The sequence below is a fragment of the Populus trichocarpa genome, chromosome 8 (assembly GCF_000002775.5).
Source record: "Populus trichocarpa isolate Nisqually-1 chromosome 8, P.trichocarpa_v4.1, whole genome shotgun sequence".
NCBI classification, from domain to species: Eukaryota; Viridiplantae; Streptophyta; class Magnoliopsida; order Malpighiales; family Salicaceae; genus Populus; species Populus trichocarpa.
Genome location: NC_037292.2, coordinates 6,863,193 through 6,886,757, shown reverse-complemented (window position 1 = coordinate 6,886,757; position 23,565 = coordinate 6,863,193). Strand labels below are relative to the sequence as shown.

Below are 23,565 nucleotides of genomic sequence, written 5' to 3'. Positions count from 1 at the left end.
TTGATATTAAAAAAATTATTTTAATATATTTCAAAATAAAAATATTTATTATAATTCTAAACACGATCTCAGCTTAAAGAAGAATACGCAATTGATAATTGGAAACTTGATCTATACGGCTTAAGATTTTGGAAGTATGTACCTGGAAAAAATGGAAGTAATGAAATAGGTATTTACCAATATTACCCTTATGGATTGGGGATGCCTGCTTGCGTGGGTATAGATATTTCCTTTTTCTTTGATTTGTTTTTCAAAATAAATTAGATTCCTTACTTCTAAGTTGTGTTTGGTATAAGGAGGGAAATTTAAATAATAAAATGTTAAAAAGTAATTTAGTGATTAATTTAATGGTAACTATTATCCGTCCTTGATAATTTCTCTTAGGGATAAATTTTAACCTCCATTGACCACTTGTAAAACACAGCTGAAGTTATATAATCTCAAGAAAAAAGAAAAAAAAAAAAAAAAAAGAAATTTCCATGAATATAGTCCGAACATGGGTGGTCCACGGAGTCATGGGTATTATAGTCTTGATGTAGGAAATAATAGTCCAAAGAAACTTGGTATCTGATTGGTGACAACAACACAGACCTTGGGAAACTTTAAAATCGCAACCTTCCAAGCGAAATAGCCCATGACCAAGCGTGGGGAAACTGTAATTATGCGCGTTAACGTGACGGAATCTGTGTTTGTTTTTACAATACAGCTGTATTTTTAAAAAAACTTTAAATTTTTTTTAATTCAAATTTTTTTTTTGTTTTTACATGCTAATATTAAAAGTAAATTTTAAAAATAATAATAAAATATTATTTTAATATATTTTCAATAAAAAAAATATTTTAAAAACCAATCTCAAAAAAGCCCTGCTGCAAAGGATAAAAATATTTACATACAATTTGAAAGCCAACTGATTTAATGTGTCACCCAAATTGGATGGTCTGACTTTATCGACAAGATGTAAATTAATAGTCTCAAAAAATGTTCATTTTTCTTGGGTACATATTGTTTTTGCATTAAAACTGTATTTGAAAGTATTTAAAAATATATTTGGTTTAAAAAATATTAAATTGATGTTTTTTAGTATTTTCTAATGATTTTGATATATTAATATAAAAAATAAAAACAAAAACTGAAAAAAATTATTTTAATATATTTTTAAATGAAAAACTCTTTTAAAAAATACTTTGTATCATAATACAAAATACATACTTGGGTTTTTTTAAAAAAAATATCATGTTGTGGCTTTTCTCTTAGGAGACAAAAAAATGTTTAACGAGAATTAAATGTTTTTATTGTTATATTTTTATATAGTTCTTATAGATTAATTATTCTTTTTTTTTCATACAACCTCATAAAAAATTATGAAGATGTAATTTTATATTTTATTTTTGTTTGAGACTTGTTTTTAATTATGATAAGTTTTTGTTTAAAAAAATATTCAATTAGTAAAAAATGTTTTGTTAAAAAAATAAAACAATAAAAAAAGGGTAGTTTTGCTTTCAAAAATGTTTTTTTCCACTCCTTAATCGAAGCTATTTATATTTTTTATAAAATTGATTTTTATTAAGAAAATGTCTGTATGAATAAAAGATATTTCTGGTCAAGATAAAAAATATATATAAACAAGGAATGAGGACTTCAACTTAAGAAAATACATTTACTCTTTCAAGATTAAAATTTTCGCAAACATTTATTTTAATTATCGTAAAAGCTTTGAAAATTACCCCGCAGTATCGTGCATGCGTAAAATCTAAAATCTAGTTTAATATCGGAATTGTTCTGAATGATTCAATAATAATAAACCCTTGTGTCATTTTTTAATGTCTTATCGCAGCAAGGAAGAGTCAAACCTCAGTCAACGCACATGAGCCGCGTAGATGCAATTTCTCAAATCAACGGCCGAGTTTAGATTATCAGACGACTTTGGTCTTGATAAATAGCTGCTTTTGCTTGTTTTAATCACTAATACATGGGACCAGTCCCAGACATATTTTCGTTTATTGAAAGTCGTGACTGGAAAAAATTTCATTGTTTTGCTTTATTCCAAACAGTTACTGTGCAGCCCCAAATCAGGGGTGTTTGTCTCAGCGTTTCAAAGTGTTTTTGGATGTGTATATATATATTATTTTTTTGTTTTAATTTGTTGATATTAGAAATAAATTTTAAAAATATATATTATTTTAATATATTTTTAAATAAAAAATTATTTAGTATGCAACAGTTTAGATTAATACCATTTGCGCCATAAATATCATGGAAATGCAATAGAAGAGAGCCACGTCTTCAATGAAGCTCCCTAGTTATGTAAGGATCCGGATGAATGTGCTCCTTTTTCACAAGCTACCGTCAAGGAAATTACATCGACGCTGTGCTAACTCGTTCCCGCTGATTAAGGAATAGATTGTTGGCCCACGGCTGGGAAGCACATTTGTTGCAGCTGATTCTGAAACAAGCACCGCAGTTGACATGGGGGTAGTGGTTAGCACCAAAGATTTTATTTTTTTGGGTGCTGGGTTTTTAAATTGATAAAAACGTAAAAATAAATCTAGTTCACAGTTGAGACAAGATGGATTCAAATTACAGAGAAAAGGCCGACACTTTGTTTTTCCAATCAGTTTTGCTTTGGAAAAAAAAAATATTTTCAAATGAAAAATACTTTAAAAAACAACCGCTACAACACTCCAAAACATTCTCGTAATAGTTTTTATTCATCCTCTTAAACTCGTATGTCTGTCTTTTTTTTACTTAAGATGCTAAGAGTAAATTTGGACAGTGTTTAGAGGTACGATAGATTTTGTTTTTTAAAGTGTTTTTTTTAATATATTAAAATATTTTTTTTATTTTTAAAATCAGCAAATCAAAATAATTCTAAAAAAATAAAAAATATATATATATATAATTAAATTAAAAAATTGAATTTTAATCAACAATCTCAAGACCTTTATAAATTGATAAAAAAAAAAAAAAACAGCGCAAAATACCCTCTCTTTTTTTCGTTTGGCATGATGAGTAATGGCTACGAGCACCAACTAAATAACAGTAATTTCATAATACAGTGGGCACACGTGCTTGTCGATTTGTTCAGTTAAAAAAAAAAAAACTTACCATTAACTACTGAAAGTGTTGATGGGTAATTAGGCACGTTAATCTTGCAATCCCGCTATCTTTACTCTTTATTTGCTCTCATACTCGAGCCTGAACTTGTTAATATTATTAATCCTCCCGCATAGTTTCATGCTCATTTTAACATTCCTTTCGTTTGTGTGTGGTTTGTGTTGTCTAAAAACTCAACAATTAAAAAATATATCTTTAGTTTATAATCACGTAAACATATGAAAATATAAAAATCTATAAATCTGAATACATTCAAACTTTTATTTGATTTTAGATCAAAGTCTTTACATACATACTAACAAAATAAAATATATATATTTAAATTAAAAATAATATGGGTACTTACCTGTTAAATCACTTTAAAATTGATCAGATTTTATTGTTGTATTTGATTATTAGTTATTTATCGTTCAGACTTTATTGCTCATAATTTGGTGTAAAAAAACTTAATTTATAAGTTTTTTAAAATTCCAACAACAACACCTTGTTCAATTACATTCATAAAAAAAGACAAACAAACTCAAATAAATTATACTTAATATCTCTCTACAAATACCAAATCTAAGCTTTATGATATAGAGAAAGAGTAAAAAACAAGTCTAAGAAAAACCAGCAACAATTCACCAATTCAAGACACATGTTTATAGGACTTATAAACCAGATATTAATATTCATTATTCATGAATATTCATAATTTATGAATATTTATTAATTACGATGAATTTTCATGGCTCGTGAATATTAATAAAAAATTAATGAATATTCATAATCTATGAATTACTCATAATTCATAAATATTCATAATTCATGAAACATGTTCATGAATACATTTATTCTCATCATATAATTAATATTCATGTACTAAGATATTTTAGGGATTAAAAATAAATTACCGATCAAATAAGAACGACTCAATAGTAGAAAACATTTTCCATTAACTAAATTCAAACTCAAACTCATGAGCCAACAGTCTCATAGCCTAATCCACAAAATTATTTTGGGTTTGAAAATTTTTGTTATTCATAGATTGATAAGAACAATTTCTCATTTATCTTTAATTAATTTTTAAAAATTATATAAAAATTTAATGTTTAAGTATTCATGTTAAATCATAAAATACAACGTGATTTTAACCTTAAATATAAATACAAATAAACCTCATAAAATAATAATTTGATCTCAAAACATCAACTACAGGTTTTATAAACCAATTCAATCAGTTTAAACACCTGTGGAATTTTTATAATAGCAAGATTAAGTATTTCTCGTTTTGAATTTTAAATATTCGGCCAATATCTCTATTTTTTTTTTCACGTTCAAGGAAGGAGATTTCGAACTTCATTTCATGTTCAAAAGAAAAAAACAAATATTAAATCTTTCCACCTCAACAAGAAACGGACAAACTCTAGTTATGAACAAATATTGGAAAATAATTATCTCTTTCATTGTATCCGAAATGGCAATACAGAAAATAAACCAACATGTGAACCGACACATCCCTCAAAAAAATGTCACGAGGTAAATATACGAGCAACATACGATAATTCACCCCCCCTTGATGGATCTGGAGCCCCCTATTGCAGATCCGTCTTCCAGTACTTGACTTTTCGAAACCTTGTTGGCGTCCCCTCTCAGTGCATACCTTTTCTCTACACCAATGTTCCCCGACTGGCACGTGTTTTAAGGAGCCACTTCTCTATTGATCACTGGAATACTTTACTTATCCTGTACATCTGATTATAACTTTATCATAGCCTTCAAATGATGAGTCACTCAAACTGAGTTGCCCGTTTAGAAATTTGAAATCACTCCCTCCCCGAAAAAAAGAGACGTTATAACTTTCTTTTTTATTTTTTTAACCATTCAAATAATAACAACAGCAATAATAATAATAATAATTATTGTTTTTTTTTTTATAAAAAAAATAACATAAGCTAATGCTATTGAAGTTCTCTGTCCATTTATTGCATTTGAACTACACACACCACCGATGAGAAAGACACAACCTTTCACTCTCCCGGTCTCCCATTAATCTCTGCAAAATCATTCGTGACTTCTCTCTCTCACTGAAACCCTACACTCTCAGGAGATTTACTTGCTTTTGAAGAAGGGAACAGAAGGGTGCAAGGACTTTTAGCTGATATACATCATCACTCCCTCGTTGCTTTCATGTAAAGTTTTTTTTTTTTTCAAGTTTCAAACTCTGGAGACCCTTTTAGATATAATTGGATTGGGTCAGGAATATTTTTTAAGATAATAAGTGAAAATAATCTCTGGGTTTTGTTTGGTTAATCTAAAGTCTTAATCTTTATAGCATCTTTTGTTATAATTAGATTGAATTAGGAGATTATAGACTATGTGTTGAACATAACCAGTGAAAGTGTTTCGTGGGTTCTATTTATTTAGCTGAAAGTCCTAATCTTTGATACGATGATATGTTTTTGCTGAGAAAATTGCAGCTCATTGAAATTTGAATCTAAGCTAGAACAGTGTACCATTTGCTTGAAATATCTGGGTCTTAGTTCAGAAACATAGGTTTATATAAATGGACTGTTATGGATAATTATAACCAAATATGAATTTTAGTTTTAAGATTTAGTAATTTTATTGCTATATGAATGAGCTTCCTTAATCTTAATTTTATTTCTCACTTGTTTAATGAGTTTTACTTTTTCCTATGATTTGAAGTGTCCATATGAAAGTGTAAATTATTCGTGGAAAGCATTAAGGAATTGATTTTAGTTGGGGATTAAACCATGTTTCAATCTCATCAAATTGCAGGTGTAGCCTTCTATTTTTTTCCACTTATAGATGCTGAAGAGGGATTGATCTTTTTGTATTAAGAAAATGGGAATTGAGAAAGAAGGTTCTAAAAGTGGAGGATACGTGGGTGGTTTTTTTCAGTTGTTTGATTGGACTGCAAAATCTAGGAAAAAGTTGTTTTCAAGCAAGTCAGATTTACCAGGTATAAGTTTCTCTTTCCTTACATCCTACATCTTCATGTATAGATTAGTCTCTTCTATGGTTGGTTATGGATTTGCCAATGACTCGGCTTCATCTGACTCTTTGTAGAACGTTCAAAACAAGGAAAGAGAAGTGATGGGAGCTTGCCAATGACTCGGCTTCATCTGGTGGGCTGTGGACTTAAAGGCCATTTGTTAATCTTTTGTTGTTTATCTTGCTATTCGATTTTTTGAGATGATGATGTATCTAATAGTTGTAATTACATTTGCAGATGGATGATGATGAAAATGGAGCAGGGTCGGGTATTAGAGGGGGCAGTGATTATAGCTGTGCTTCATCGGTAACTGATGATGATGGATATGGAGCTAGGGCCCCTGGGGTAGTAGCCAGGCTCATGGGATTGGACTCCATGCCAACATCTAATTTATCAGAGCCCAATTCTACACCTTCTTTTGACACTCAATCTCTTCGAGATGCTTCTCGTGGCAGTAGAAATTTTGATTACTACCAGGATCATCAAATCGCATACTCAGGAAATCTGCTTGACAAGGAGGATCGCCCTCCTAGAAACTTCGAGGAGTCTAAGTCTCATAAGGTCCTGAGCAGGCCTATTGAAAAGTTTCAAACTGAAATCCTGCCTCCTAAGTCGGCCAAATCGATTCCAATTACCCACCATAAACTTTTATCTCCAATCAAGAGTCCTGGTTTCATTCCGAACAAAACTGCTGCTCACATAATGGAAGCAGCTGCAAAAATTATTGAGCCGGGTCCCCAAGCAGCAGCCAAACCCAAAATGCCTGCTGTTGGGTCTTCTTCAGTACCACTGAAAGTTCGGGATCTTAAAGAAAAACTGGAGGTTGCTCAGAAAATGCCTCTGGCTGGGTCCTCTTCAGCAGCCTTGAGAACTCGAGAACCAAAAGAGAAAGTGGAAGTTTCTCATAAAACTTTGAGACTTGCAGAAACTTCTCGAAGACCAGTTGAGTCAAATGCTGCCAAGCATCTAAAGGGGCAGTCTTTGAACAAAAGCTGGAATGGATCAGATGATACATCTTGCAGGGCTTTTTCTGAGACTGATGAAGGTTCTTCTAGTTCAAAGACTAAGGGAAAGTCTATCTCACTTGCAATCCAAGCAAAGGTCAATGTTCAGAGAAGAGAAGGTTTGAATTCAAGTAGCCGTCAAGGCTTTGTAGGCCAGAAAGAACTGAGAGAGGTTTCATCAAGCCAGTCCTTCAAGTGCCAACCTAATGTCCAAAAGAGTTTGCAAAAAAGATCTCCAGTACAGAATACATCTGGTGTGCTTAGGCAGAATAACCAGAAACAAAATTGCATAATGGATAAAGACAAATTGCCTTCAAAGCCCTTGGTTTCCAAACTGCAGGGTAAAAGAGTTCTGTCTGGGAATCCTCCTGTGAGGCACAAAACTTCTGGTAAGCCTTTTGGCTCCAAAAATGGATCTAGGAAGCTGGACTTGGATTTGAGAGAAGGCGAGAAGGGGAATTCTAACTATAGTATGGCGAATAATCCCAGGAAGAAGCGATCAATTGATGGAAATTTGCATGTTGAGAAAAACCAGGTTGTTGATAACAAGCTGATTGACAGAAATCGGAAGGCTGTTGAACCTACTCCAGTTATTGACAGGCCCTTTAGTTGGGCAGAAGAAAGCAAAAGGAAAGGCATGGATGTTGTCTCGTTTACATTCACAGCCCCCTTGACACGGTCTATGCCTGGTTCAGAAACACCTACTCAGGCTGTACAGAAAAATAGTGGTTCTTGTATGGATAATTGTAGCAAGAGATTGTTGCTTGACACAGATAGTATGAAGCTATCTTCAGTGGGATATAATGTGATTGGAGGGGATGCTTTGAGTTCTCTTTTGGAACAAAAGTTAAGGGAATTGACTAAAGGTGTCGAGTCCTCTAGTTCTATATCCACTTTTAGTTCAGGCGGCGCTGCACCAAGGTTACATGATAACAAGGATCAAAGTTTCTCGTGCATAGATAAATCAGATAGCTGCTATGATTCTCCCTCGGCCTTATTCTTCACTGATCCTGCAGCTCTCAGATTGAAACACACTTTTCAGGTGCACATTTCTGAATTTCCTATAAAAAGAAAGTCCAACATTACCAATTATGTGTGTGTGTAAAAGTTTAATGAAGATATCTTGCTAGGCACAAGAAATTTTGTTTAGTTTTCAGTATATGATAAAAATGGTTTTAGGTGCGTATTTTAAATGCCGCTGCTATGAATCTCAAAATGAGAAAACTCTACAGATATTGCTTTCTTGAAGTAGTGTGTGCCAAGAGCCAGCTAGTTTACCTCAATCCTCCTTGTGTGGCATGTAACGTGTAAGACCGTGATAAGGTGTCGGATGTCTAGCTATCTTTACTAGGGCCAGCCTGGTGTTCATTTCATAGTACTGCTTATGTGATTCGAATTTCACATATTTCTGTTTTCCTTTCTCATGCTATGTATTTCTCTTTTGCTGGCTTCTTATGCTTTCCATTTTCAGTCTGGAGAGGAGCTCAGTTCCAAATTCATGCTTATGGTTTATCATTCTGCATTTATTGCGTGTTTTTTAACTTATAAAAGACCAAAACTGTATTTCAGTAACTCACAGTGCATTATTAGGGGGTCATGTAACCTTCTTATAAAAAGTTAACATAGGAGTCACTCATGCCGTGAAGTTAGCATTTTAGATTTTGTGGAGCCCCCCTCTTCTCGTTATTAATCTGGTTGGTAAACGTAGTTTCAAAGGTTAATATTGCCAACATTAGCACTATTTCATGTGCGGGTAGTTGATGCAACTTTTGCATATCAGGGAGTTGATGAGATGGACTGTAGCAGCAAATCAAATGATTCCAGACAGCTGCTTGATTGTAGACGTCCTAGTCCAGTCTCTGTTCTTGAACATTCTTTTTCAACTGAAAGTAGCAGCTCTTTGGACAGTATGGATAGTTGCAGCACAGAAGGTAAGGGCAGTGCATTTCTCAATCTTTAATTACATGTACTTTTATTTTTTAGTCGTTCAGAATTTCATAAGGGTACCAGTTGATGCCAACAAGGCTAAAATGATTGCAATATAATTTCAGGGAACAAGCATTGTTCATCCATTCAAACCCAGGAAGTTCTTAGTTTGAGCTCTACAAAGAGGGTTCATTTTGTTGATGCTGACATGGAGTTATCAGATTCTGCTTCTTCAACATCAACTGGAACAGTGGCTAGAAAACATTCAATCATGTTAGCTGTGACAGGCCTTGTGAGATCAAAAAAGTGGGAAGTACAATATGTGGAGAAGATACTATGCAATATCGAATCGATGTTTCAGGACTTGGCATTAGGTCGGGCTTCCGAGATCATAAACCCTCATCTCTTCCATCAGCTGGAAAGGAAAAAAATTATGCTTGAAAGTGATGATGTTGATGCTAGGCTAGAGCGGAAAGTATTATTTGATTGTGCAAGCGAATGCTTGGATTTGAGATGCAGACGATATGTTGGTGGTGGATACAAAGCATGGGTGAAAGGGACAACAATGGTGAGAAGAAAGGAATGGCTAGCTGAAGATATGTACAAGGAGATCTCTGAATGGAGCAGGATGGGGGATTGTATGGTGGATGAACTTGTAGACAAGGACATGAGCAGTCAGTATGGAAGGTGGCTGGACTTTGAAGTAGATGCATATGCACTTGGAGTGGAGTTTGAAAGCCAAATATTTAATTCATTGGTTAATGAAGTTGTTGCTGATATCTTGCGGTTTTGATGCCAATAGCAGGGAGATAATATTCAGTGCAGAGAGATTGGGGAAATTGTATGGTGGCTGTGCTTGTGGAGAACAAACACCTAGTGGTTGTGCTTCGTTAGAATTGTACAAGGGAGATCCCCAAGTGTGTTTTTCTTGGGATGTTCATAAGATTCTTAATTATTTGCTTCATTTATTGGCTTGTGAATCGATGAGAGTGTTCATAACTTGTAGATCGAGGATTGGAGGAGCCAGCTTATGAATGTTCAGACTATAATACATAAAATGTGAACTCTGGTTCAACTGAGACCATCACTTGAGCTCCATTTTATAAAACCAATTCTCTTATTCCACTGATCAGTCTATGAAGTTTTTCTGCTACAAAACAAGTGCATGAACTTTCTAAAGTCTTCTAATTAAGCATCTAGTTTTGTATTTTATCAATGAAATGCGTATCTCAGGAAACGCTCGTTCTGTGGAGGTATAAAGCGGGTATTTGCTAATCCTTGAGAAAACTCAAGAGATGTTGAAGCATTTATGGATAAGAAAAAACAAACCAGCTAACATGGCTTCATTGCAAACCAAATAATTCTTCATCTTTGCCTCAAAAGATTTGTTATGGACTTATACATGTAAGAGATAAAAATCCAATCACATTAATTATCATTAAATTAATTATAATGAAAAGTAAAGCATCCAAATGACATTAAAAAGTGTGAAACCATGTGGCCATCTGTGCCCTTCCTTTGCAACTTGCAGCCAGCATGGCATGTCATAAAACATTCCCCATGCCAATCTTCATGACACAGATGACCCAAATTCTCAGGGGACTGCCTCGCCATGGCCGTGATGTTAGTAACCAGCGTTTTGTACCTTGCAAACTCATAGATTATTAACCCACGCACTCTCAGGCTCCCTCAAATCAAGCACAAGCAAATATACAAGTTTCCTTCTCGAACCTATGTAATACTCGATTGTTTAGAGATCATGCACAATCATTTTTCTTATCAAATACTTTGAGAGCGAAGGTTAAAAACCCTTAGAACGTTTAATGCGTTGCTCCTTCTGATAACTGAAAATGATATGCAATAAATGGTAGGATTTAAATCTTCAATGCCTATAGAGCAGGATGGAAAGGACAGTCGATTATTATCCCAGACCAATGCCTTCCATTTGGTGGGATTCTAGTCGGACAGTGAACACACTCTAAAGTCTTTACTGTTGTGTTGGTGTTCACACCTGTTGTCTAATAAAGGAATAATGTTTTTTTTAAACAAGTTCGAGAAAGTAAAGCTTAAAAACAATCAACTTCAAGCTTTCTTTCGCATTTCATCTTATCTATCTACAAGGGTCACGGTTTAACTGCTACAAGATTGTGTAAGACATTTGAATTTTTACACTATTTATCAGTTGGACAACATGAACTACCACAAGTGTCGGTCTAGTGGTTGCTTGACAAAGCATGATGTGATAAAAGGTAAGTGGCGTAGAAAAGCTCATTCCAGGAGTCTGGAACACCGGGAAGACACCAATGGCTGCAATCTTGGATAATCCCAGGAATTCTTTGATGGACATTAGGTTTCCGGTAAACCGAAGGATGCCCATCTTTTCTGTACCCTGTCATTCTGGTAATGTTGAGGTAAAAAACTGGCGTCTTCATCTCTGATATAACAGATTCGAGAATCTTCATCATCAATGGATATGGTTTAAGTAGAGTGTCGTTTGTTACAGGCTGCCTCTCTTCATGACAATGCCCACCTGAATCCCATTTCCCTTTCCTGCCATGCCACAAAAAGAAAATTCGATAAGCCTGATATGGAAAAATCAGAATTAGCAGTGTTACCATGTAAGATCACTTGATCAACTAATGTACAAGATTTGTGAAACCAAGGGTGGTAGCAGGAATAATTTGCAGTTGTATTTTCTTGTTTACCTGAAGTGAGAAGCTGAGTATCCACCGAAGAAGACCCTGGTATGGCTTCTGTTGATGTTAGAATCAACCCATTTTGCCCATGTCCATAAAGCTTTCTTATAAGCTTCATTTACTTCTAGCCTGTTATAGACTTTCCTGCCTTCTTGGAAGTAATTTTTGCTGGAATAAAAAATGACAAGATATTAGCATATTAATTTTCAATGGTAAAGGTAATAAAATGTTGATTATTATGATGAATATAGAGGGTTTAGGGTTAGGAATTTGCTTATAAATCATGCGAAATCTTGAAATTAATGGAGAGCTTACCCTCTGTATGTTTTCTGGTGCGTCCACCAGTGACCGGTGTTGAAGATGATTATATCAGCATCATGGTAATTGAAAGAAGGGGTTTGGATCATGTCAAGCCTGAGTCTTTCTCTTCGATTTCCACGCCTGTCTGAGCTTCGCCATTCTTGAACAAGGAATGGCGATTTTACAAAGTCTATTGAGCAATTATGATCCTGCATCATAGGAAGAGCACAGTCAGATGTTTAACTCTGCAACTTCAAAACTTCTTTCGACTTTCTACAGCATTTTATAGAAGTCGAAAAACACAGTAGGAGGGATTTGTGGTTGGATGATTGTAAGCCAGAGTAAAGAGTAGTGGTGAGGATAAGCCCATGGTTTTGCAGGTGCAATATTGCAGGCTTTGCATCTTAAATTAACCCACCAGAACATGCAGATTTGGACACGGTTCCAATGAAGTGTGCTGACATTTCCAGTTATAATAAACACTTAGAGATAGATTTGCTTACTAGTAGATCCTGTAATGACCTGATTACCGTGTGCTAATGATAAACCCCATTATTCAGATGTGTTACCTTAATCACTAACAAAAGAGATTGTGCATAGAGGAGGTCTCTGGCAATCAGAAATGGATGAATTAATTACAGGAGCCATTGTGAGCAATGCATGGAGAACCTAACAGGACTGAAGGGACATGAATGATAGTAGTACAACCAACAGCAATTAACTGATAGAATTAACAAAACTAGATTTTCTTTAACTCACTACGAAGTTGAAAGAGTAGAAGCCTCTAGCCCTGAACTCTCGCCGACCCTCAATTTCAAAGATTCTGCTCTTATTCTCCACTGATTCTCTCAATGCACATACCAAAGATTGCCACATATTCCTATTCAACGAGTCCCCCACAAACACCATTCTCTTCCCTCTCAACATTCGCAACATCTGTCTCCCATCAAACCTGCACAATCCAACAAACCCACAATAATAACAGAGAAAGAATCCTCACATACAGAAAAGCACAACTCATGTGAAAATTAAAAGAAACCAAGTGAATCTGTCTTTAGACCTTGGAATTTGGCATCCATGAGGTTTCCATCGATATCGAAGATAGTCCAAGTCAGGCCTTCCGTTATTGAAACAGTTGAAGGCATCATCTAAAAAAGGGCAAGACCCAGGTTGGTAAATAGGATCAGAATCATCAAGAACCCAATTCCCATTAAATATATCGCAAGAACTAAGGCCTGCAATAACATCATCAATTTCTTCTTCTTTTCTTGGATTCATGCGAGTTCTTTCTATTGCAGTAACAGAAGAGAGTGTGCAGTTATCGGTTGAGTCAGAGACTAAACATGTTCTTGAAGATGTGATTGAAGAGAATGGAGAAATATAGTTTGCTGCAAAAAGAATGCTAGAAGCAAGAGAAGATGCAGTTAAAAAAGACGGCAATTGGTTGGTTAGTGATGTAGAGGAGAAGAAGAATAACGAAAGAAGGAGAAGGGCAATGGCTAAACGGTGGGTTCTTGATCTTGGTAAAGGGAAAGATAGGGTTCTTGAGATGTTAATGGAAGTGGTGAAAAGGTTCTTGAAAGGTGCCATGGAAGTGTTAACGAGAAAGAGTTGAAGGGAGGGAGTCCCCGTCCGGTTTGTTTATATCATGGTTGATTTTAGTTGTTTCTGTGCATTTTTACCGATTGTGTGTAACAGAAAAAAGATTTGGCGGGAAGGGTAGTTTGTTCTTTTTCTAAGGGGCTCGTTGGGGTTGCTCTTTATATCCAATTTTATGCTTTTTATGATTATATGAAAAGCTCATTCAAATAAAATTAATTTAAAAAGAAACTAAAATACAACTATAAACAACTGCATTGTGGATTGTGCTCTATGATGTAATTGATAGTTATTAAACTTACTCTTTTTTTTTTTTAATTTTTTCCCTACAGTATTTTATTTATTATGGTTTTATACAACTAAATACATTTTTTATTATTATTCAAAGAGCACAAAAAACTTCAATTTGATCCCTAAAATTCTTATTTTTCCTGCTATTATTTTAAATTGTTGTGTTTTAAATCTAAATTTTATTTTTTTACATTTCAATGGAGAAAAAAAACACACTAGAAAAAAAAGATAAAAGGCATTTAGTTGGCTACACTATAGCCACCAAAAACTATAGCCACCAAAAAGTTTTATATTAATGAGAGGAGTTTTATAATAGTGGTTTTATTCTTTAAATATGTCAAAAAATATAAATTAGTACCCTTAACTTGTATTTTGAATGGATTTAATTTATGGTTTTTGAGCTCATTAAATAATATTTTGATGATTTAAGGTTGGAAATTGCTTTATAAAACTTTTTAGGCTAATTTGAGGTGTTTTTAATTTCAAACAAGTTAAATTTAAGTTTTCTAAGATGCAAAAACTTAGGTCTTGACTTTTCAGCTATTACAGATAAATTAGAAGATTACATATTATTTACTCAAGTAAATAACATGTGTCATTTATCCATTTAAAAAAAGCTAGGCATACATGCGCTTGGGTTTCTTAGATGTGAATGAGCCTATTCTGACCAAACACACGCTATTTTAGGTTATTTTTGTTAAATAGTTGTTAACTTTGTTTTCCTTTATTTTATTAAAAAAATCAGAGTAACTTATCTTTAAATAAAATTATTAAAATAATAATTAAATAATTATCTAATTTTGCCATAGTTTTTAATAAAATTAGAGTTTATTATTGTAATATCAACAATTACTTTATGAATAATTATATATTAATCTAATATGTAAATTTATTTTTTTTAAAAATCTGGTTATTGATTTTCAAAGAGAATAAAATATATATTTTATGATATTAAGGTACATTTTTATCCTCTTTTATACAAATCATTAAAGTTTGTATGAATATGTTTTTCAATTCTCATTATTTTTTATTTAATAAACCAAAAAACATGTTTTTATTAAAAAAAACTACTTGAACATGAATTTTTTTCCACTAAAAAGTACATATGTTATTAATTAACGTTAAAGTGTTTGAAACACTTTAATTAATATAGTAGTGTTGGAAAGTATACTAGCGATTGTTTTTCAAAATATTTTTTGCTCGAAAATGAATCAAAATATATATTTTTTATTTAAAAAAAATTATTTTTAACATCAACATATCAAAATGGTATATATATATATATATATATATATATAAAATAAAAATATAAAAAAATTATTTTTTAAAAAATACTTTTAAATCCAAAAAATAAAGCACTAAATCATAGCTATCATCAGCAATCATGCTCGCTCCGTGAAAAAAATCTCCAAGAATCACCCACCGTAAGTGGGAAATCACCCGTCATTGGATTGTTGAATAATGATGATTTTCTAGGGATTTGACCCTCTCAAGTTCGGAGTAACATGATACCGTCATTGGAAGTGAATTTGAACAATTTATTTTAGAATCAACGGTTTACTTTTCTTTATAAGGAAAAATAACTAACAATTTTCAGGGAAAAAAAAATCTAACCACTAATTTAGATGATGTTTTGCTTCTGTTTCTACTTTCATGTTTTAGTTTAAAAAATATTTAATATTTTTAAATATGTTAATATTAAAAATTTAAAAAATACATAAAAAATTATTTTAATATATTTTTAAATAAAAAACTAATATGATTGAAAAACATCACCACTAAAAATCCAAACACATTAAGATAATGTTTGTTTTTGTGGTAAAACATGCTCTTTCAAAAAAAAATTATTTTTTTTCCTTTAAGTTATTATTTTTAATATTTGTTTATTCTTTTTATTGTTAATATCAAAAATAAATTTTAAAAAATAAAAAAGATATTATTTTAATATATTTTTAAGTAAAAACAAATTAAAAAATAGCCACTACCACAATTAAAAAAAAAACTATCTTAATTAATTAAAATCATAAAGGTCGGGGTATTTCTAATATGATTTAGAATCTCAAATTTTGAGGAGCAACATGGGAGATTTTTATCTTTCTAGGCATTGGTTATCTCAATTGTCAATGCATACAGAAGAGTCAATTCTGCGGGTATTATCACGGAGCTGAATGTGAAGTAGCAAAATCTCTTTGTAACTACTTATCATTACTCTCTTACTTATTTATATATATATATATCAGGACAGATAAACTTATTATTTTCTTTCAAAGTGCCAAAAGGTGGGCGTTAACTTCAACATCTCTTTATTACATAAAGCTAGCGAAAACAACGATCCTGTCTCCTGGATCTCTTAGACCATCTCAACTGAAAGCAATAAATCTCCAATCACAGATAGCAGACGCCACCGTCACAGATATCAAAGCAATAAAGCATGCCCGCCGAACATGAAGCCAACTCCGAGCAGAATCTGGTTTGCAGTCTTGAATGCATTGTTTTCTTCAAATTGAAGGTGCTCGGACACATCAAAATTACCTTGGGGTGACACCAATATCAGATTATGACTTTGTGGAGGAAATCAGAGAAAGATAGCAACTTCATAAACTAGTAAAATACCTCTCTCGGGACCGTAGCCACATCCGGCCTTGATTGTGTCTCTGATATCCTCTATGGTGGCTTTATTATAGAAAACAAAATGTTTCATGATGTTTTCAATGCAGCTGAGCACCAAATGTGTCTCTACAAGGCATGGTCCACCGCAGTAGGAATCAGCGTATTCAGGAGGCACGTTAAGCTTACCTGTCTGGGTCAATCTATAGGCTACTTCGCAGCTGCTGTATAACTGAGACTTGGAAGAAATCAAAAGGCCAAAGCAATTCGTAAGATAGTGTTTTTTTTTTGTGCTAACGGGAAAACAAAGGCCACACTAGAGGCAGCTCCCAGAAACGAAGCACTTAACGCGTCAGTAGAGGAAAGTAAAGAAAACTATAAACTTAATAGGCAATATCAACATGCAAGTCAGGAACAGGCGCATAAAAGCAACACTGGGTAAAGGAACCATGATAATTGATCGACAATTTTCAATTGGCTCAACTGCATGCATCCTACCATGAGTGGATAAAACCAAGATTCAACTTACATATTTATCGCTGAAACAAAGCAACGCTTTGGCAACAATTTCAGCCGGATCAGCATCTACGATGCCTGTGCCTGTGCCTGTTTGAGGAACACCACCAATAGTGCCAGTGCCTGTGCCTGTTTGAGGGACGCCACCAATAGTACCAGTGCCTGTTTGAGGCACACCACCTATAATTCCTGTGCCTGTTTGAGGCACATCTTCACCTTCATCTGCCTTCCCTGTGAAGGATCAGCAAATTAAAGTTAATGCTCCTGAATTAAAATCACTAATTTCTCAGGACTATCTGTTTGTTATCTGTCACATACCTAGGTTGCAGCAGAATATAGAGACCCCAACAAGAACTGCAGATAAAACCCAGAGTCTAAATGTGATTGCATATTGTGCCATTATTGAAGATGGTAGACAACACAGCTTATAGAAGAAAAGGGGACGGGATGGGGCTAATTATATATATACCAAAGCAGTGCCATCAACCTAGAACATGTCGTGGTTAGTTGTTTGCTGTTGGTGCAATTCAATTCCTACTTTGACTAATGTAGCCTAATATACTATGACACACTCCCAGTTAATGTTTTTTTCTTTCTAAATTGAGATTATATGATTCGTGTAACTTTTCATCTTTTGGGAATGGCCCACAAACCGAATGATCTAAAATATTAATCTTTAAGAATTCATGCAAGAAACTTGGGGAGCTGGAGAATCTTCATGACAATTAGTAATGATATATAGAAATGGTAGTGATAATAATAGTAGGTTGGTGATTTTTTTTGGAATAAAGTGTCAGCATAGTGGTTTGGCCTCTATTTTGGGCATAAATCTGGCTGAACGGATCAGAGGACTAAAGGAGAAGAGAGCAGTTGGAGTGCAAGTCACCTAACTTTAACTCGCCTAGAGTTTCTCTGAGCAACAAAATTCAAACCTAAAAATACTTTCTGGTTAAATACTTCTACGACAAGTCAAGTTTACTTCTCAACTTCACTAACGAGGAGATTCAGCATAGTTACTTCATGTCTTCATCGCCTGTTGGCTCGAGTAATGCATAGCCTGAGCCTGAGCATGAGCATACTATTAATTTAGGATAATTGGCTTGTTAAAGCAAGGTCTTCGAGAATTCAGATAATCCCATTGAATCACTCGGAACCCTGGCTTAAACGTTTCAGCTTTTCTTCTAGGTAACGAATTGTTAAATTAATGTTCAAAACGCACGCGAACCAAGTTATGCCTGTGCAAACTTCGAGAATGTGCGTGCCGGCCAAAAGAGAAAATACATACATACATACATCATGGAAAAAGTAGCGGTACATTTTTATTTTCTCCTTGGGATCTTAAAGGTAAAACTCGTAAATATACATTAAAGTATCATAGTTATTAAACTTGCAATAGCACAACAACCACATCGACTAGAAAATATCTAAAACCTAAAAAAATAATAATAATAATAAATAAATAAATATCTAAAACCTAATTCAAATTAAGTTTTATTTCTAGTTGTTTTAACTTGATTAAATTTTAATAGCTTCACAAATAAATTCACAACTCAATAGATTCAACCAAACCTGAATAAGATCTCCTCGGGTAAACTTTAAAAAATTATTTTAAAAAATTTTGTTTAAAATAATGTTATTTTAATTTTTCTTTTAATTTTTATTTAAAAAAACATTATTTTAATATTAATCAAGGATAATTTAACGACTTTTATATTGATCTGTCGATCCAACGACTTAGGCTTGGGTTAGGTCAAACCTCTAGTTGATTAATATGACAAGAGCAAAAGCTGTTAGAAATTAGTAGTATATTTGTTTTGTGAAAATATTTTTCTTAGGAAAACATGAAGCTACTTTTTCATTTTTATTTTTTTTTATTTAGATTATAACTTTCAATTTAATTAAAATTTTACTAGCTAAATTGTTTTACTTGTATTTAAACAACCCTATAAGCTATTTTTCAATGAAGAAGTTAAACAATAAATAACTTTCAAAATATAATAGATTTTTCTATATAATTTTCTTTATAATTAAAGGTTATAATCTTAGACTTGAAAATTTTAGTTTCTATCTCCATAATTTAGAACTATAATTATTAGAACTCGAGAAACTCTAATACTATAAGCTTCGTAATATAGATGATAACATTAATTATAGTTGTAGAACTTGTGATACTAATAATATCAATGAGAATTAACCATTTAATAGGTGGTCCAGTGGTAAGAGTTTGGGATCAAAGGATTTGTTCTCCTATAGTTTCAGGTTCGAGCCCTATAATTGCTAATATGATGGTCACTGAAGGCTTACATGGTCATTAACTTCAGGGCTCATTGGGATTAGTCAAGGTGCACGCAAGCTGGCCCGGATATCCACGTTAATAAAAAAAAAATCAATGAGAATTGTGGTAGTCATGAGATGGTAATTGTAGCAATAGCGATATAAGATGGTAATTGTAGTAATAGTTATAATAATAATAATAAAATGTAGGTTGCTTTAATAGCAAGACGATGAAGGTGGTTGAATGTTGTTGTAATGGCAGGGTGTGGGAGTTATGAAGAAATCATAATAAAATAATAGTTATATTGATAATAAGATTATGATCATTAATGGTGGTGATTTTGATGGTTATAGAAGGTTATAATAAAATAGTTATAATAATAATAATAATATGGATATCCGTAAACATCTTGAGTTAATAATGCCAAGAAAAAAAAATTTTCTCAGGTTAGAATATTTTCATCTAAATTAACATTATTCAAGGGTTTATTGAAAAAGAAATTTATTGATTTATTTTTTAATATTTATTTCGCACTGAAAAATTGAGAATAACATTTTTATTTCTCTGAAAAATATAAAACAAACAGATTCTAGATTTCTCTCAAAGTAACCAGGCAAAAAAAACATAGCAGTGTATCCTGAGTAGATGTCGAGGCAGACGTTGAATGAGGCACCGCTTCACTTAGCAGCAAAGAGATTCCCCACAACATATGGTAAGCTTGATGACCAGCTATGCCGTTCCGCTCCATGCATGCACAACACAATTTTTCCAAGGAAAAAGAGAAAACGGAATGCAAGAAAGTTGAGCGGTACAAATTGCCAAGCCCACAAGTTATTTCTACAGAAGATAGAAATCCACCAACTCAACATGCGTATGACACCGGAATCAACGTGATTTTTCTGCCAGAAAATATGAAACAATCTGATGGGAGCAGAATGGAGATCTTCTATACAATTCTTCAATATACATGATTCCAAATGCCACAAGCAAAAACCAGCAGGCTGCTTTATGGCTGGCTCTTAACTTAAGAATGAATATTCAAACAAATCAGCCCTAGCTTATGAACCAAGAGCAGTAGAATCCTACACTGCAGGAATGGATTTTAGAGCAATTCCTCTCTCAGAACATATTTTTGCTATATTTTGAAGCTCTTCAAAATCGCCTTGCTTAAACAGATTTTCTGAAATCAAATTGCATGTGAAGGAATCAGGAACACAGCCATTCACTTCCATTGAAAAAAACATCTTCTTAGCTTCATCACATCTCCCTAATTCAAACAATGCCTTAACAAGAGCACCATAAGTATAGTTGTTGGGAATCAAGCCCAAGGTAGACATGGAAACAAACATCTTCTCTGCTTTCTCAACTTTTCCCATCCTACAAAAACTTTGAATGAGAGCATTGAAGGAGAAAATATCAGGGCTTATTCCATCCTTTCGCATGTCTTTTAAGAGTTTCATTGATCTACCAACATCTCCTATAAGACACAGAGAACGAATCAATATATTGTACGTGACAGCATTAGGAGAGATACCCCATTCCACCATTTCACTGAAACAACCTAAAGCATCATCAAACTGTTGTGCTCGACAAAGACAGTCAATTATTGAACTAAAAGTGAAAATATCTGGCTTCAATCCAAGTTCTAAAAGCATCTGCAACAGTTCACGTGCTTTATGCACCTCTCCATCTTTGCAGTGGCCACTAATAAGGGTATTGAAAGTAACAAGGTTGGGAGAAACACCTCTATCTTGCATCACTTTGAAAACCATTACTGCCTTGTTCATCACATTGGCTTTGCAGAAGCAATCAATTAGCATGTTATATGAAAAGACATCAGACACAAGTCTGTCCTTGACCATTTGATTCAAATACCGATCTCCCTCCATACCTCTTCCTGCTTTATACAAAGTTTCAATTAATGCAAGATAAAAGCTAAACCCCAACTTCGCACCCCGCGCAATAAATTTATCCAATATCCCACATGTCTCATTGACATCCAAACCCTTTAACAAACAAGTCATTGTGATGTTAAATGTCGAACTGTCAGGCAAATAACCTCTCTCCCCAAGTTTCCTCAATAATGCACCTGCCTCTCTTGGCATACACTTCTCTGACAGGCAACAGAGTAAAGTATCACAAGCCAATCTCCCCAAAACAGGCTCCTTTTCAATAAAATCTATCACCAGTTCAAACGCCTCACGTGGAGCCACACAACGAAACACCCCATGAACCAATGATCTGATAGTGGCTTCATTAGGATTGACATTCCGAAGCTTCATTGTTTCAAAAACCCTGAATGCTTCATCAACCCTCTTTGCATTGCAAAACCCATATATTAAGTTAGTGTATGTATAAACATTAGCTGAATATCCAAAACCTTCCATCTGCTTAACCAACCGAAGTGCCTCATCCACCACACCAATTTTACAAACTCCATGAATAAGCATGTTATAAGTAAACCTGTCAGGTTTACAATTATCCGCTGACATCTGTTGAAACTTCAAATAGGCAAGGTCAAGAGAGTTTGATTTCACCAATGCATCAATAACAGCATTATACAACCTTGTACTAGGAGTAATACCCAAAAAAGATATTTGTCCAAATATTTCCTCACAATACTTTGCCAATCCTAACCTTCCCCAACTACCAATCAAAACGCAAAGCAAATCTTCGTCAACTCGAAAACCTGAGTTTCTAATATCTTTAAGCAAATCAACAGACAATACAACAGGACCTTTTCGATAAAACGCATTAGCTAAAACACCCTTAACAGCCTGATTCCTAATAAATAACGGGTCAACATTCGAAACCCAGATATAAAATCTCAACGGGTATATTGGGTTTTCTTGATTTTGCAAAACACTAACTACAAACTGAGGATTCAAATTAATCCTCTTCGCCTTAAACTCGTGGTTTAGCAGTAAAAACCAGTCATTTCTTGACAGAATTCTAGAAATATAATGACGATCAACTGACCTGGTATCTCTGTTATGTGAAACATGACCTTTTGGGACTGATAATAAGTTGGGTTTTGTAAGTTGAGAGTTTAGTGAAGAAAGAGTATTATTACCTGTTAAAGAAGCTTCAGTGTGGTTGGTTTGCCTTTGAAATCGATCAGTTTTGGACTTTGAGGGGTGCTTCTGCGTGGTGAGTTTTGGCTGATTGGATGATTTTTGAGATTTAGAGAGGTTATTGAGTGCAGGTGATGATGCCCTAGAAGCTAAAGAAAGCCCTCTCATGTCCTTTCTGCTGATGGTGGAACAAAATGGAGTTTTGCTTATACGAATTTCATTGCCAGGGTCAAAGTGACTCGTCGTTTCATCTTTCGTTTATGCATAACGACGACTAGACGGTTTTCATAAACGACTGGGAGTTCTCTCTAATAAATGCGTGACATGTCGGCAACAAGCCTATCATTAGATTTGGTGCGAGTCCATTTTATTTTTGAGGTTTTGATTGCATTAATGTCCGTTTTGATATTTCAGAAAACATTACCCAAACTAAAAGGATAGAATATTTCCACTTTCTAAACTTTTGAAAGTTGATCAGATGCAATCATACTAAATACTTGATAAGAAAGCAGAATTATCATGTAATCATTTAAATTTTAAAACATAATAGATATGTATATAATTATTATAATTTTAAACGGTTTAGCTGGTTGAGAAAATAAATAAATAATATAGATTATTCTAAAAATTATTAGAAATAGTTCTGTATTGAATGTACTCTTTACTTATTCGGGTAGTTGTCATGCACTAAAGTAGTGTTTAGTATTAATGTTTTTTTTAAAAAAAATTATATTTGACATCAACATATCAAAATATAAAAAAAATTAAACCTAGGACAAGAAAAAAATGTAAAAGCTTCGTTTAACTGTAAAAACAAACATTATCTAAAATTACTTTTAAAAGTGTTTTCGCTTGAAAATCTATTAAAATAATATTTTTTTATTTTTTAAAAATTTATACTTAACATCAAAAACAATCTAAAAATATTAATTTCAAATGAATAAATTTTAAAATACAAAAACAAACATTAAATAATGTTTGATACTGTGATGACAATTATCTTTTAAAGTGATTTTCGTTTAAAATTATATTAAAATAATATTTATTTTATTTTTTTAAATTTATTTTTTATATCAGCACATCAAAACAATTCAAAAATATAAAAAAAATTAAATCTAAACCAGAAAAAAAATTCAAAAATCTTCAAAAGCGCTATTTGACCGCA

General features: G+C 33.2%; 4 protein-coding genes across 5 annotated transcripts; 1 reads left to right on the top strand and 3 right to left on the bottom strand.

Moving 5' to 3' along the window:
* The first annotated feature begins 5,075 nt into the window (after window positions 1-5,075).
* Window positions 5,076-10,174, top strand: LOC127905608 (uncharacterized). Its single transcript, XM_052454804.1, has 6 exons — window positions 5,076-5,285; window positions 5,896-6,079; window positions 6,187-6,245; window positions 6,350-8,158; window positions 8,897-9,047; window positions 9,168-10,174. The coding sequence occupies exons 2-6, from the start codon at window positions 5,962-5,964 to the stop codon at window positions 9,833-9,835; spliced, it is 2,805 nt and encodes a 934-aa protein (XP_052310764.1). The 5' UTR covers window positions 5,076-5,285; window positions 5,896-5,961; the 3' UTR covers window positions 9,836-10,174.
* Window positions 10,175-10,948: 774 nt separating this feature from the next.
* On the bottom strand, window positions 10,949-13,024 carry LOC127905696 (protein trichome birefringence-like 4). The gene is made up of 4 exons (XM_052455499.1): window positions 12,798-13,024; window positions 12,054-12,247; window positions 11,748-11,906; window positions 10,949-11,592 (listed from the first exon to the last, which is right to left on the bottom strand). The coding sequence occupies exons 1-4, from the start codon at window positions 12,972-12,974 to the stop codon at window positions 11,256-11,258; spliced, it is 867 nt and encodes a 288-aa protein (XP_052311459.1). The 5' UTR covers window positions 12,975-13,024; the 3' UTR covers window positions 10,949-11,255.
* Window positions 13,025-16,167: 3,143 nt separating this feature from the next.
* On the bottom strand, window positions 16,168-17,570 carry LOC7471122 (uncharacterized). 2 transcript variants are annotated; one of them, XM_024606813.2, is made up of 4 exons: window positions 17,370-17,570; window positions 17,065-17,282; window positions 16,542-16,773; window positions 16,168-16,460 (listed from the first exon to the last, which is right to left on the bottom strand). In XM_024606813.2, exons 1-4 carry the CDS (start codon window positions 17,449-17,451, stop codon window positions 16,345-16,347), a joined length of 648 nt encoding a protein of 215 aa, XP_024462581.1. In that variant the 5' UTR covers window positions 17,452-17,570; the 3' UTR covers window positions 16,168-16,344. The 2 variants fall into 2 exon arrangements, with proteins under 2 accessions (XP_024462581.1, XP_002311401.1); XM_002311365.4 differs by having other exon boundaries at window positions 16,542-16,767; window positions 17,370-17,558.
* A 2,297-nt stretch (window positions 17,571-19,867) lies between these two features.
* Window positions 19,868-23,243, bottom strand: LOC112328519 (putative pentatricopeptide repeat-containing protein At3g16890, mitochondrial). Its single transcript, XM_024607897.2, has one exon. The coding sequence runs from the start codon at window positions 22,566-22,568 to the stop codon at window positions 20,409-20,411; it is 2,160 nt and encodes a 719-aa protein (XP_024463665.2). The 5' UTR covers window positions 22,569-23,243; the 3' UTR covers window positions 19,868-20,408.
* Between the last annotated feature and the right edge of the window lie 322 nt (window positions 23,244-23,565).

Excerpts from the sequence above, each read along its gene's own strand:
- LOC127905608 (XM_052454804.1), top strand. The coding sequence starts at position 5,962 with ATGGGAATTGAGAAAGAAGGTTCTAAAAGTGGAGGATACGTGGGTGGT. Across the intron at positions 6,246-6,349 it reads CAATGACTCGGCTTCATCTG|ATGGATGATGATGAAAATGG; the intron begins GTGGGCTGTGGA and ends TTACATTTGCAG. Across the intron at positions 8,159-8,896 it reads GATTGAAACACACTTTTCAG|GGAGTTGATGAGATGGACTG; the intron begins GTGCACATTTCT and ends TTTGCATATCAG.
- LOC127905696 (XM_052455499.1), bottom strand. The coding sequence starts at position 12,974 with ATGTTGCGAATGTTGAGAGGGAAGAGAATGGTGTTTGTGGGGGACTCG. Across the intron at positions 11,907-12,053 it reads CACCAGAAAACATACAGAGG|CAAAAATTACTTCCAAGAAG; the intron begins GTAAGCTCTCCA and ends TTTTTATTCCAG. Across the intron at positions 11,593-11,747 it reads TACTCAGCTTCTCACTTCAG|GAAAGGGAAATGGGATTCAG; the intron begins GTAAACAAGAAA and ends GTGGCATGGCAG.
- LOC7471122 (XM_024606813.2), bottom strand. The coding sequence starts at position 17,451 with ATGGCACAATATGCAATCACATTTAGACTCTGGGTTTTATCTGCAGTT. Across the intron at positions 17,283-17,369 it reads TATATTCTGCTGCAACCTAG|GGAAGGCAGATGAAGGTGAA; the intron begins GTATGTGACAGA and ends GATCCTTCACAG. Across the intron at positions 16,774-17,064 it reads TTTGTTTCAGCGATAAATAT|TCTCAGTTATACAGCAGCTG; the intron begins GTAAGTTGAATC and ends ATTTCTTCCAAG.
- LOC112328519 (XM_024607897.2), bottom strand. The coding sequence starts at position 22,568 with ATGAGAGGGCTTTCTTTAGCTTCTAGGGCATCATCACCTGCACTCAAT.